The sequence below is a fragment of the Cavia porcellus genome, unplaced genomic scaffold (assembly GCF_034190915.1).
Source record: "Cavia porcellus strain 051 isolate PalLab524CR breed Dunkin Hartley unplaced genomic scaffold, mCavPor4.1 scaffold_31, whole genome shotgun sequence".
Classification (NCBI taxonomy): Eukaryota; Metazoa; Chordata; class Mammalia; order Rodentia; family Caviidae; genus Cavia; species Cavia porcellus.
Genome location: NW_026947514.1, coordinates 45,198,987 through 45,214,299, shown reverse-complemented (window position 1 = coordinate 45,214,299; position 15,313 = coordinate 45,198,987). Strand labels below are relative to the sequence as shown.

The window sequence follows — 15,313 nt, the reverse complement described above, 5'->3', positions numbered from 1 at the left end:
TGGAGACATTAATGGCTAGTACTTAAGAAAATCTACCTGTCAACCTACTGCCAGGCACGTGGCCTGCTGGATCAGACAAAGGAAACCCTTCAGGAGAAAGGAGAGAAGAGTATCCTGCCTCCTGGGATATTTCTATAGGTTTTAGAGCTCTTAGTATCATCTGTCATCCACAGAGTGAGTCTCCAATCTCTGTAATTTAAGGACCCTCTCAATTCTAGCCTTTTATTGCTTTTAAATCTTGGCAGTGTTCTGGTGCGCTAGAGGGTGACAATTTTTAAGATTTCTATTTAAACTTCCCTTACAATGTAGGAAACAAACCAGTTATCTTAAAATAGCATTTAATTCTACCTTGTTGTAAAATAGCATTTAATTCTTCCTTGTTCTCAACTGCTGTATTTCAAAAATTTGCTGAGAAGTGGAACATTCATGAGTAATAAAATAAAGATGGATGGCAAGGCCAGCTTTCGCTCTGCTCTGATGGACTTCAGCCAAATTCTTCTATTTTAAAGTAGCTTTTGATGGCTTATGACACCTAAGCTGCCATGTCAAGTGAGTAATTAGAGAAAAAGAACAGGAAAACACTTCATAAAAGTATATTTTAGGTAGGTTCATCTTGCAGTATAAACTTCTTCCAATTTTCTTTGTTTTCTTTTCTTTTTGGGAGGAAGGAGATGGGGAATTAAAGGTGGATTTTAGATTGGTGTATGTCACCCACATACACATAGCAGGGAAGCTACTTACTCTGCTGAGGACTTATTATAGTAACACATACTCATTCACTTGGACTTTAACAGGCAGTCTAATGAATACAGAGCAACGTCTTAGCAACTTCGGAGGTAGATACTGACCATTCCTCTCCCTATAAGCTTCTTCAGAAAAGCATAGCACTTGGGCGCCAGAGCTTGTCATTCAGTTCACATCTCTGCTCCCTATTTTGAGAGGTTCAAGTGATTTTGACCCCAAAAGTTGTAAATATCCTGCCCACCACATGTGCATGAGGACAGCTGCCTGTCTACTTGGCCCAGACAAGGCTGAGGGGGTCCCTGTGAGCCAAGGAACCCTTAACTTCTGTAACACATGAGAAGAGGCTTTAAAGGCAAACCAAACACTGAGACACATGTGCTTGTGAGAACACAGCCCTGGAGTACAACAAGGCTTTCATTGTGGCTGGCTTTGGAGTAAGGACTACTGTAAAATAAAACTCTGTTCAGCAAGATAAGAAATGGAGAGGTCCACTGACTTTGAGAATGAAGTCATCAGGAAATAAGGAAGATACTGAGTATGGAAAAGGAGGAAATCTTGACATTATCTTTGAATTACTATTCTTTGTCTCCAACACAAAAAATCACGTCCAAGTCCAACCAGGCGTTCCTGCCCTCTCAGTTTTCTCTCTCCTCGGGTCTAACCTGAGTAAGAGAAAGAAGGATCTGACGTTCCCTTTACATCCAGATTGCTAAATCCTTCCAACTTATTTAAAAACTCCTGAGACTAAACATTAAACTTTGTTAAAGCAAAAGTTTGCCTCCTGAACAAACTGCACCACTTCCTGATCCCATGGACAAAGAGGTCATTAATTAAACAGCTATCGTATGGAGGTCCGTGCCAGGGGCTTCACATCCATCAGGGCATTTCGCAAGCCCACTGTAAAACTAGGACTTTCCCAGTTTCATCTCCCTTTTATAGAAGAGGAGACCAGGACTTGACTCCTGCTGACACATGTCCTTATAAAGGCACAAGACATAATCTCAGGCTCTGTTGCCAGGTTTTGTTCCACTCGTTGATGATGCACTGCTGAAGTGGCAGGGCTGTCTCTCAGTGCTCCCAGCCTCCTCAAGCTGCCTTCCCTATCCTGTGTTAATGACACTGTGCTTGCCCTCTGAGACCTGCTCTCTTTTAAACTGTAGCCCCTCTCTCCCTGGCTGGACTGCCTGGGTTCCTTGAGTCAGACCAGTGCAGTCCTGAAATTATTTACATCTTATCTGTCTGTGATTTTCCTTCTCCAGTTAGCCTTGAATTTTCAAAAGAAGCAACACATCTTACAGGCTCCAGCACAGTGCCAGGCAAATATATGCTCCACAGAGGTGACTAAGAAAAAGGTATCAAACACACTTTTATACATCCCTTCTCTGCTTTCAGGTTCTACCTCCTTTTTGTGCACAGTAATGAATCAATTCTCAATGAAAAGAGGAGAATGAAAATTCCTAACTCGTTAAAAAGCCAAATAAACTATAAATTAAAATTAAATCAGCCTGATTTCTTTCACCTTTGCAAGAGCACATTTCAGATGTCAGCTGTGTGCATTCCTGATGGGATGTAAAACAAACAACAGGTAAGCAAACAGGGACATGGACCTGAGTCCTCTGTGGGGAGAAAATCATAATCAGACAAATGTGGCACCTCTACTAAAAGGAAAAGGGGGACTCAAAATTACCTTGCTACCCACAATGCTTTTCAGCTGTGCTCACTGAAATAACACTTGCTCATTAAACTGGACTTTAACAGGGAATCTAACAGATACAAGTTCTTAAAATTCTCTCTTCCAGAGTTTAGAGAAAAAAATTTTAAATCACCTTATACTCCAACAGTTTTGAGGTAGGGAACTATAGTAGGGAACTATATACCAGAAATATGAAATAATTCCTTCAGCAATCAAATGGGAAATTTGCTGGGAAGAGTTGTAACCTTATCTATAATGAATGTAATTATCCTGGCAGGCACTTAGCATTGGGAATAATCTGTCTATGAGGAACTAGGTCACAGTGAAATGCACTGTACAGGCATTTCAATACTATAGAAAGCCAGAGTGATAGATCCCTTTGTCAAGTTGCTTTAAAGTGCTTATCTGGATAAAAAGCGCAAAATATAGGGAGAAATTCTCACATTTAAAGCAAGTCAAAAATAACAACTTTTCCCAAATCCTCATTTAATTTTGCAGTTAAGAATGTTATTTTAAACAAGGCAACAAATCAAATACATTATAGGAGAAAAACAAGACTTTTGAATTATTTTTGTGTCTTAAGGTAGATTGATATCTAACCTAAACATGAGTCATAGAGCAAAAGTCAGAATAAATACAGAGCCTGATCATTTACACAGCTTACAGCTAGAGCAGAATGAAATCTTAACAGGGTAGTTCATGTTACAAGTTGCATTAAAATTCAGGGATCTTACTAAGGCTCAATTTCTCTTTTACTAAAAGAAACATCTGCTCCCTAAAGTAACATATATCTGGCCAACAATCAAACTTTCATGCTGAAAACCAAGCAGCAGCTCTTTATGTTAAAAGAAACTCAGTCTCAGACCACTGAAGTAATAAGGTCTACTACTTTCTTCATCCTCCCTGAAAGATAATCACCTGACAGCAGCCTCACTGCCTGGGCAGCATTCCTGCCAGAGTGTAACTTATTCTAAAGCTGCAACATTTGGGATTCTTTACATTTTCATGCACCTCATAAGTACTAGGTACCTTTGTTTAATGTGAAAGTCCCTTTTAGAGAAATTAGATACAGAAAGCTACTTGAAATGCCCAGAATGACCTAACAGTGTTGCCTGAAGCTGCAGTTAGATTTCAGGCTCACAATTTCTTTCTTTCTTTCTTTCTTTTCTTTTTTTTTTTTTTTTTTTGACTTCCAAGGCACTGATGGTTCACTGGTTATGAGAAAGATTTCTGAATAGCACTGAACCAGACAAATTAACATTTCACTGATGTTTGAGATTTACATTTTTTTAGTTATAAAAATGCCTCTCCAAAGCATGAAATTGTATACTCTTGAAATACAAAAAAGGTGATATTAGGAAGCAAAATAAAACAAAGAACCACCAAAATGAGTCATGGTTCCATGTTACTGAAAGACTAAAATATCTCTACTGCCAAGAAATGAAAATAAAAGGCAACTCCACTTTACAGGCCTTTGGGGGAAGAAAACACTGATTTAGGACATTCTACTTTTAAATTAAGAAGTCTGAGGAAATCAAACCCAACAAGAGGTGGCATCCAGCTCTGACAGATTCCACTAGGGGAAAGCAAGCACCAAGACTCCTCCTCATCCAAAACACAGAGGACTCAAAGATGTATCTCTCAGCAGGGTGCATTTAAAATGAAGTGACAACCATGTTTTTGAGCCAAGTAACAGAAAAGTTGGCCCTACTAAAAACGTTGATTCAACACTAAACAGTACCTCGACAGAAGAATGTTGCAATTCTGGGCTCTCCGGCCATCAATCACTGAGAGCTCTTTGACTTTCAGCTTGGAACTCAGTGTGTCATCAGTGGCATCTGTTTCTTTCTGTAAAGAGCACAAAAGAAATCCATCAAAGTCTTAAGGTGACATTCAGACTCGAGACACACATGTGTGTATACACACACACACACACACACACACACACACACACACGACAAGCTAAGATGGTGCAGTGGGGAGTGTGACGAGGTGGTGATGCTGAACAAAGGCTACCACCTAGGTGGCAAAGACAAACACTAGTAAGAGAAACTGACCACCCACAGTTGAAAAAGCATGGTTTGGAAGAACAAAGCCCTTCCAAGTTGAAGAAGCTAAGCGTGCATAAATTATCAGTGAGTAATGCTGCCTTTTTGTCCCCCAAATCCCTATGGACAGCAGTCAGAAGAGCTGTCATTATGAATCAAACTCAGCAGAGCCTTGTCATTGCTGGCCCAGCCATCTGCAGGGCTGGTCACCCCAGAACTGTCTGCACCCTGAACATTCAAGAAAACAGAATAGGAAGGATTCCCAAAGATCTTCATGACACAAAGCTCCCAGGCCAGAGGGTACCTTGTGTGACTTGGAACCTGATGGGTACCAGGCAGCCCAAGAGTAGCCCATTTGGACCCTCTAGGGGTATTCAGTTCAGTTCAGTTACCCAGGTTAACAAACACTGTTCGCACATCCTGCTGCAGTACTGAGCAATAACAGCCAGCTGTAACTACAGAGCAACAGGCACAAAACAATGTATAACATACTTAACTGCACATTAGAGATCTTACAATAAAAAGTTCAGGGCAAAAACACAGTCTAACTTGATAAATAGCAAATTTGATTTCAATAGCCATCAGGATCAATTAACAGTGGATTATGGCATTTACAACTTTAAATAAACCAAATAATTATGGAACAATATGACAGTTTGAAAGCAAAGGCAACATGGAATTTATAACATGAGCACCGTGGGGTCAAATGTGTGATGTTGCTTGGGCTGATTTCAAGTGTATTGATACAGTTTACTATCTAAACAATAACAATAACAGCAACAACAGGATAACCCAGAAACTTCAGTCTTAGAATGAGCTAAGGAGTTGGATCAAAAAAGGCGTACATAGTAGCAGACTTACCTGCCTGGAGTTATTGTTCACAGAGAAATCCTACAGCACAGTAGAGGCATGGAAAAGGCAAACCAGATACACGCAGTTCAGAAAACATAGCAACAAATGGGGAAGTCAAAGCAGTCAGGGGATCAGTGGTGCTGAGTATGAGATGATCTATCTATGTGTTCAAGTCACCAGGGAGAGTCAATGATGAGGAGAGTCTGGCCCAAGAGACAATGAAGAATTCCGCACAAAGCATATGGGACAGAGAAGGACAATGTTTATTGTTCAGTTTTCAATGGTAACAAATCGAATTTAGAAAAGAAATTCCCGCCCCCCCCCAAAAAAAACCCCAGCTGGAAAAGCAAAAATCCTTTTGAAATGGAAAGGAAAGGAAAAAACAAAACATTGGGATCCACTTAACACATTCATCTTTAGTTGAAGCAAAAGAGTTATCAGTTAAGTTCATCACTGGAGAAAACTCTTTCATTGTTATGTACTACCAGAAAAACATGGTTTTTTTTTTGGTTGTTGTTGTCAACCACCTCCTATCTTCTGATATCATTAGAAAGAATAAAGACAAGACAAGTTGAATACCCCTAGAGGGTCCAAATGGGCCAGCAGGTGCTGCTGTGTGATGGAAAAGGCAGAACGGGCAGTGGAGAGGCAGTCTGGGTTGTGAGTGGGCACAGACTTTGTAGCTCTGTCTAAATTGCTATGGAGCTATTCATGCACACAAGCCTCTTCTTGAAAATTCTTTTTAGAAAAGACGTGAGGTCAAGAAGGGAAAAGAGAAGTTAACTGACACATTATGAGACAGTGACAGCTTTCACTGTGTACTTTTGTGAGATATGCTGAATGAATAAAGCGTTGGTGTGCAAAATACATCCAGCTTTGGGCCAGCAGCTTGCGCCACCAGCATTTGCTCAGCAGATCCTTCAGGCCTCATTGATTTTGGCAGCACAGCCAGGGCCAATTTCACACAGATGAGCTGCTCTGTATTATCATTTTGGTGGAAACAATGTGCCCTCCCCTGCCCACTCAAGCAGGACTGCTTTCCTAGCACGACATTTAAAAAATAAGTTGATAATCACAAGCAACTTTCCTTCCCTTCTGATACTCCAGTTTTCTTTTGTCCCTATTGTAACTGTCAAGCGGTGTACTCTGACCCTGCTGTAGTAAAAAGTTTCCTTTCCACAGCAGAAAAGCCCGTGCTGAACGCAACTCCATGAGGTCTCATTTTTTCCTCTCTCTCTCTTTTTTTTTCTCTTAAAAAGAAAGGTACTACATGAATTTAGACCTTGCTTTCATTATCTGGCCTTCAAAGAAGGAATTTCTAGTAAGTTTCTTTCTCTTTTTTTTCTTTTTGGTCTTTTTTAGACAGGCTTGCTATACAGTTCAGATCGGCACTGGGCTCACTTTGTAGCCCAGGATGGTCTCAAACTTGCAATAATTCTCATATCTCAGCTTCCTGAGTCTAGGATTACAGGTGTGTGCTACCATGCCCCACTTACTGGCAAATCTTATTTCTACCATCAGAAAATGAAGACATCTGATCACAAACACAGTGCTTTGGAATCAGGCAGCTGTCACTTAGTGGATATGTGGGTTGGGGCTCAGTTTCTGTATTTGTAAAATGATGTAAACAACTGGATTATGATTGTGGGATTAATTGTGATGCTGTAAAGCATATCACACAGTATCTGATACATATTTATAGTTACACTTGGAATTATATGACACAGATCAAACTGTTGACCCACTTATTCCCTTTTTGTTATTTTCTCAGTTGATACAGAAGAACTACTCAAGATCTCTCATTTTCAAACCCCAGCAGCTTTAAGCACAACAGCTAATAGCTTGGTAACATATCTCATCTGTCTGGAGGTGAAGATAAAGAATGCTGTGGAGGAGTTTGGCTAACTGCCAGCCTAAAGATTTCACTTATTTAAGGGTCTATTAATCAGCATCTTATAAACAAAACCACCAAGTTTATGAGTGTCATTAGATAGGACATGTTTGAAATCACAATGTTTTCAGGTCTAATTTCACAAAATCTTTTTGAAACCTTATTCGCTCAAAAATCAGAAGAAAAGAAACCAAATGTGATAGAATTATCTGACAGAATGTTTGACTTTTCTAAATGACTTCTAGTGTAGGACTTGGGATTCAGGATATAAATAAGCAGCAGGGACTTGAACTGTCAGGAATAGTGCTGACAGGGTTCCACAATAAAGAATGACTTCATCGCCTTGCAAGCGAGCGGTCAGGAGTTTAATCCCTGGTACCGATTTAAAAAAAAAAAAAAAAAAAGAATGACTCCATGGATAAGGATAATACTTGTAGAAATGATTCCTCATCTTTTTGAGGCTCAAATACTTTGGTAAACCTGACAACTGGATAACCCTTTCCAGAAAAATGCATATACTGATGTTTATACAGAACTCTGGGTTAACTTTTACCATGTAGCCCAGCTACAGAACTTTCAGCCATATACCATTGAAGAAAGCAATGATTAACAATTTTTCTTTTGCTTTCATATGCCAAGGCAAAGGACTTGAAATAAATAAGCTAAATAATTTTTCAGTATGCAAATCAGATTACAGAATGACAACTGTGCAGAGACTGAAAAAAGGAAAATTCTTTGACCATTTAATAAAAAAGATACTACTAAATGTTCTAAAAGGGATCCCCACAAAATGACTTATATATTATGTATCAGTGGTAATGAATTCTGGGGCTGAGCCATAGCTGTCTTTTGTTCCCTGAGTCAGAGCACAAAGACTTTGCAACACTGTACTATGTGCTGATAACAGGATCCTAAAAACAGGATTGTCCTCAAGAAAAGAGCAAGGTAGAGGAAGAACCCATGAGCTGCTGCCACACTATTCTGGAGTTGGGACTCCCCTTAATTAGGTGTAGTAACATCAGCTCACCTGCATTGCTAACTGCATCCATAGGAGGAATAAATTTACAGCAGGGCAGTATGAAAATTCCCCATAAAACAGACATTAACACTGTTTAACTGTATCTGAAATACTACTACTAAGCAATGTGCTACATTCACATTATTTATCAAAATAAATCTCTTTTGGTTGACTTAGAAATCATGTATAATGTAGTTTCAATGGGGAAAAAGATTCCTGCATTCATGAAATTGACTTTCAAATGAACTTCTGAAATGCAAACAGGAGAATAATGGCATGCTATTAAATTCCATTTCATGTGTCACACAAGCTTACATGATGAGCTTTCCACACTTTTGACAAGTGCACTGAAAAAAATTCTGAATAACAGTGGTCATGTTCTTAAAACTGGATTTAAAGAAAATCCTCTACAAAGCCTGGTGTTCATAGTGAGTAAAACCATGGACAAAGAACAAAGAGAAACTGAGAATTACACCACTTTGTATTTTGAATGTATCACCTGTTAGGAGACTGAATTCACACTAAATCATATTTTTATTATCTATAATACAGGAATAAAATTCCCCTTCAAAGTTGGGGTAAGTGTTAAATAACAAAAAAACAAAAGAGCGCTTGAGAACTGAATTCTAAGTTTGATAAGACTAGGAACTGTGCATATCATACTCAGCACCAAAAAGATAATGGATACTTAATACTGAGCATCATCTTGTAGTTCCTATTATGATCATTTACACATTTTTCATCTTTGTTTTAATACTATAAATTACATGATGGGCCTGTGTCATAGCTTAGCATATTTGAATCCTTGGACGTACTTTATAGACAAAGCAAATAATATAAATATCTAATTTTAATGATATTTCTCAAATATATAACAGGTGTGCAAACATACACATAAACATGTCTATATGTAGGTATATGTGTATTTATAGTCACATGTATGTTTTATATATATATATATATATATATGTATATATATATATATATATTCATAGTCATTCCTCATTTAAATGATACTAGTCTGATATTTTGATTTCTTTTTTTTTTTTTGGTACCAGAGATTGAACTCATGACCTCACACTTGCCAGGCACTTATGCTCCTGAGCTAAATCCCCAGCTCTGATATTGTGATTTCTCAAATGTAGTATTTCTATTGCAGAAGTACAGGTAATGGTATTCATATATTGTTTTGTCTCTCAGAAAAATGTATTTAGTTAAACAACTGGACAAAGTCCAGAGAGTTTGACCAGGGTTTCATCACTCTAGAGGGATGAGAAAGGAGACACTGTGGAAAAAATAGGTTCCCAGCATTCATTTGGGAGTAGGAGAGAGAGCAGTTAAGTGGGGTGATGATTACATAATGCACTGCCAAGACTGAGAGGAAAATGTATAGTCCTTGCTGTTGCCAACACGAGATGAGGGGACGTTCAATGACAGGCACCACTTGGTTTATTCTGTCCCATGGATTTCATTTAGCATCTGCATCCTTTGATTGCTTTTCAACATTTAGTAAATTCAATAAAGTGGTTCAAATTGCCCTCATTTGGAAAATGTATTTATAAGAGAAAAACATATATATATATATATGAGAAAAATTTCTCCTCTCCAAGCTTGTATTTAAAGGGGAAACATACTGAATTATGCTGAGCAGGTGGGCCAAAAGTTTTCTTCAGGAAGTACTGCTGAAAACCCGGTCACAACTCATTCTATGTAGCAATCTAACTGAAATGTTCTGGTGTAACCTGACTGTAATGACTTAGTGTTGTTTGCTAGGAGACTGTTACCCTACTACTGGGATCTCTGCAATCCCATCTCCAGCAGCTCCTAACGACTGTCCACAGATTTGTCCCAGTGCACTTTGTCAGCATCCTTTTGACCTTGAGCTGAAAGCCAGTAAATTATGATTCCTGCATTCGTCTTTCAGTCACCTGCCTTCCAAATTAACCCACATGCTCACAATTGAATAATCCATTTGGAATAACTGCTACTATTACTTTAATGGACCTCTCTAAATTCTCAAGTCTTCATCTAAGATATTCAGTATGGATCAGGATCAGGAAGTGAAACTGGAGTAGGAAAGCAACAGGACACATGACCAGGTCCGAAGTTAGCTGAACTCCTAGGAAATTTGCTAAAATGTCCTGAGCTCATGCTGAGGGTCAGGGACATCTCCTGGGGTAGGTGCAGGAAGACAGACAAATGTGCGTATAGAATCAGGAATGAGTCTGGGCAGAGCACATGCAGATGAAATCTTTACATACATGTTGTTTGTAACAGGATCAGGTATCCTGTTTTTTCTTTCTCCTGGTCTTTTATTTGTTGTGTATAACCCTGAACAGGCTGCCACCTTATTTATGGAATGGCCCTGCTATGGGCTCCTATTTTGGGTTTCCTGTTCCCATGGCAGGCAATTACCTTTATTTTCATACATTATTAAACCAGCACAAAAGGCCCTGGGGAGAGACTTGGCTTCTCTTAAGGTAGAATACTCTAGCTAACTACTGCCTTCCCACCCTATTTCAGATGCATCATAGGTCATCCTGAAAGTTTTAAACAAATTCCCTTTGTTTTTCCCTTCCAGCCCCAGCCCACCTTCCTTCTCAGGGCCTGGCATTTTTCCTCAGCCACTCTTCCTTGGGAACCACGGTGAGTGCACTGACTGGGAAGGGTGGTGTTTGCTGAAGGGGTTGCACCGTGGATGTGGTGGAGGTACAGCTCAAGGAAAGCCATCACGAAGTGAGACAAACCTTGAGTCTCCTGTTCCTAGTCTGGTTTTCCATTTCCCAAGGCCCTAGTTCCCTTGTTCTGGGGTTCTCTGTCTCTCGTCACTTTGGGCCTCTTTTGAGCTACCCTAAGAGCTCTGCTAAGTGGACCTGGAAGAGTGAGAGGTCACAAGATTGTGACATCGGCTCGTGAGGATGCCACCTGCTTGGCTTTTTCAACACAAGTAGCCAGCAAGTACTAAGGGACAGATTCCTGCTCCCACAGACAAAGCTTTGCTTGCTTTTCTGGTCCTATAGAGTAGCACTGCCATCTGCACACCTGTGTGGTCTCTGAGACATCAATGCTGAGTCTTAAAGCTTCTTTGTAGGGCCAGGTAGCTGCCATATTCTAGTCATTTCCAAGCCCCAGACTTCAAAAGATTCCATCTATTTCAAAAAGCATTCTGTTTCTGGTGATGTGTGTATGTGTGTGTGTGGTTTTTTTTTTTTTTTTTTTTTTTTTTTTTTTTAATGTCAGAGCAAAATGGCTCTAGAAACAAACATCTTGAGGTGACACTATAAGCTAAGCAACTCCCCTGTTAATATTTTTTCCTAGTGATCCACAGTGATAATATGCAGAAGTCCTTACAACATTAAGTCAAGGACTTGGACACTACACCTTCAGCTGCTCACACATTCCCCACAGTCACTTGAACACATATATGCACACACATCAGCACAGACCAAACAGCGAGAGACCGAGATGCTGGTGACAGTACAGTCTCAGCAGATGGCCAGAGCCTCTGTGTGAGCATATAATTGTTTAACAATTTTGGTATCCAGAGAGCATATGCTATTACCTGCTGTCTTTGATAGGCAGAGAAAGTTCTTTCCAGGTCTTCAAGATCTAGAACTTTGAAGACTTTGGTATCATCAATGTCAGTCCACACTGTTCTGTCCAGTTTGTTCTAGAAACATCAAAAGTTAGTAAGTTCTGTGGTTTTTAGTTATATACAAAAAGCACAAGTATGGTTATTTTCTAAAAAGTGCTACCATCCTAAATTGCTCATCTTACATGTTTTACTAATCCTGCAACATGTTCAATGTGAGCTGGTTTCAAACAACATGGCCATATTTCAAAGTTTTAGCAGTTAAATATCTGAACTAGTAAGAATCCTCAGTCTCCAGAGTAGAAAACAAATTCTTTAGTGGCCAGAGGTGTCTCCCTTTCAGGGAGGAATGGAGAACTGCACATGCTACTCCTCTGAGGGAAAACTCCAACAAAGGACTTACCTCAGGCAGCTTGGACCAGTTGAAGGACTTGAGGGCATTTGTGGGCTGAGGAATGTTTTTCTTCTTAAGGGCTGGCCCCACTGGAGCTCCAGGAGGTGGCATAATCCCTCCTAAGGGAGGAGGTCCTGGGGGAGGGGGAGGGCCTCCAGGAGGGAGGGGCGGCGGTGGAGGAGGGGGGGCTCCACTTGGCAGAATTGGGGGTGGTGGGGGAAGAAGGGAACCTGGCAAGGAGGAAGGAAAGGGTCCTCCTGGGGCTCCAGGTGAGGGTCCTCCAGGAACTGAAGCACAGACAGTCCTCTGAAAAGACAAAAATAGGAAAAGAGAGACCAGTGCAAGAAAAGAATTCACTGGATGAAGTTGAGTGGGTTTCCCTGTAGGGAAACCCATGCTTCTGAGAATGGGGTCTAAAGGGCTACCAGTCAGATGGTCTTTTCAGGGTCTCCATGGGTTTGGCAGAGCTGGTCCTTTCTATTTGACACTAGAGTGTCTGCTTCCAAAGCATTCATAGCTCTCCCTTCTTGCACCATTATACAACTTGGCTTCATAAAACCCGTTAAGAAGCTAAAGCAATTCCCTGTGCTTAGTACAGGACTGGAACCAAGACTGACACCCCAGACCACGGTGCTGCCTGATTCACCCAGCAGCACAGGGAGCAAGTTTTGTAACTACAGCAAGCAACTGTGGGGCATTTGAGACTGTGGTTCCCATCAGAAGGTGGAGGGTCCGGGGTGCGCAAGGACGTGGGGAGGGGAGGCCCAGTCTCTGGCCTACACTCACCCTGCTGAGCTCATGAAGCTGGGCCATGAGGTCTGCCACCTGCTGCTTGACTTGCTTATGTTCACTTGTCTCCTTCTCAAGTTTCTCTTTCATTTTATTTAAGGTCTGCATCATTTCTTCCTTCTCTTGCGTCTTGGCATCACATTCTCTCTCTTTCTTTTCCAGTTTCTGTTGTAATTCATTGTGCTCTACACATGAGAACAATTGGACATGAGAACAAGAGGCTCTGCAAAGCCGAAATGGTTGCTCTAAAAAGGAACACTGACTGAGGGTGATGATGCAGACTGTGGGGCTCTTGGTCAGGCCAGTATTATTCCTGCTTTGCTACTCAGGAGCAGAGCAGCATGCATCCTGAGATGGGGCTTATGATGAGCAACTTTCTTAGTGCTGGTCTGTAAAAGATGTTAGTAGGGACTGTAAGAATGAACAGAAGTGTGAGCACTGCTTGAGGAAGGGAATGTGCCTGTGTGACAGCTACCTTAGAATTCTGTCTGTGCAGGCCCTTTAGCAACATGAGGAAAAATAAACACCAAACAAGCTCTGTGTCACAAGTCAGAAATGGGACAGGGAGAAATTAAGCTTGAATGAGCAAGGTTTCCTGCAGGCATCCGGGTGAAAGGGAGGCATCTGCACTGTGAGGAGGAGCTGCTGCCAGACCTTGCATTGGTCTCCACACCTTTATAACCCTCAGGCTACCTGCAGCATCTCATGCTTCTGGCAAGTGAGTATTAAAATCTTGTGAAAGAAAATGTTGCTATCTCAGTATTAAATATTTTAAGGGGAGCAGTGTTGGTTGAGCATGAGAATCGTCACAATGTGAAAGAAAATAGTAGCTCTCAGCCATGGTTTTACTGACTTCTTCAGTCCTGCTCTAGTGGAACAAGACATCCAGTTTAGCATAATGCTTATTCACAGTGCCAACTAACAAAGTTTCCGGTCAGGATGATGAGCTTAGGGAAAGAGAAGTTTAGGTTGCAGATTTTTATTTCAAATACTTAGCCCCAATCCCTACTCTTTTTTATATCAATATATCCACTAGAGATATAACCCACTGAACCTGAATTGTGCAGAGTTGGTCTCTATTTCTGAATTTGAAGGAAAATTTTAAATTCCTGTTGTCCTTGATCGACTCTGTTTTGTGTCCCCCAAAATTAGAATTTGTACTGAGGCGTTCAAGCCATTAAAATCCTGGAGTTTTATGAGCCTTGGAGTTTATAATAACCATCAGCTCATTTCCACCATTCCATAGATGTCTAACTTCTTCCGATTCCCAACACAAGAATGCTTGTGTCCCATTTTCTGCCTTTTATCACCGCCTCGTTCTTCACTAACAATATTTTCCCTTGGTACCAGGCATCAAGCTCAGGGCCTTGCACAGCTAAGCAAGTGCTTTCTTCTGAGCCATAGATACAGCCCCTCCCCAGCAACAGTGACCCCAGGTTGTGCCTCCCTTCTGTGCCTCAGAATCGCGTGACAGCCAAGTCTCAGGAGTCTGGATCTCCTCCTAAGAGTCTGTTCTGCAGGCTGGGGCAGGGCTTAGGAAAGTCCTGAATGCTCCTGAAAGGATCCTGATGCCCCATGTGAGTATCTCCAGCCTGAAGATCCTCCTCACAAATTACCGTGTAATTTCTGTACAGACCATATACTTGCTAAGCTTTGACAGTACATTTTCTGGAGCAATAGGCACCAAAGAGAATTCTCTCCCAAATATTCCTTTTCAGGTTCATGGAATTTCTTGTCTTTTATCAACTTCTACTCTCTGACTAATTTGTTAGCAATATGCCCTGTTGAATGTAACTTGGTTACCTAAACCTTCTAGAAAAGAATTCCTGGTGTCTACAATCTCTCCTCTTTTACTCTACCTACTCTTTACGTTTTAAACCACCCCAACCCTCTTCAACCTTGGAGATCTTCTATTCCACTTCAACCACCCGAGTCGTCTAACAGTTGCTATTATGCACTGTGCAACTAGTATGTACTGGACACCATGCTGACATCGTTCTGTTTGATTTGTCTTTCTGTCTTCACAATAATCCTGTGAGATAGGTGTACTTCTCATGGCTACAGGGAATAGTGGCAGGAAGAGAGGATATAACTGCCATCCCAGGGGATTAGTGAAGGCAGGGTTGATACTTGTACTCAAGAGCACAGCACAGTCCCTCTCACACAGAAGTAGCTGCCAGTAAATGACAGAATAACTCCAAGTCTGATGTCCCAGATGCTCCTCTCAACTTGCAATCTCAAGTCTCCACGCTCCAGAATTCAATAGATCCCCAAAGCATTCACTCCTTGGCA

At 40.9% G+C, this 15,313-nt stretch overlaps 1 protein-coding gene across 4 annotated transcripts in view; it reads right to left on the bottom strand.

Moving 5' to 3' along the window:
* Daam1 (dishevelled associated activator of morphogenesis 1) overlaps positions 1 to 15,313 on the bottom strand; it is a 177,948-nt gene that overhangs the window by 34,255 nt on the left and 128,380 nt on the right. For 3 of the 4 annotated variants that reach the window (XM_013155276.3, XM_063241083.1, XM_003472369.5), the window contains 5 exons: positions 13,019 to 13,206; positions 12,242 to 12,538; positions 11,809 to 11,916; positions 5,347 to 5,376; positions 4,179 to 4,285 (listed from right to left, as the gene is read on the bottom strand). In XM_013155276.3, the coding sequence (XP_013010730.1) occupies positions 4,179 to 4,285; positions 5,347 to 5,376; positions 11,809 to 11,916; positions 12,242 to 12,538; positions 13,019 to 13,206 (730 nt within the window). The remainder of the gene's footprint in view (positions 1 to 4,178; positions 4,286 to 5,346; positions 5,377 to 11,808; positions 11,917 to 12,241; positions 12,539 to 13,018; positions 13,207 to 15,313) is intronic. The other variant, XM_063241084.1, reaches the window with a different exon arrangement.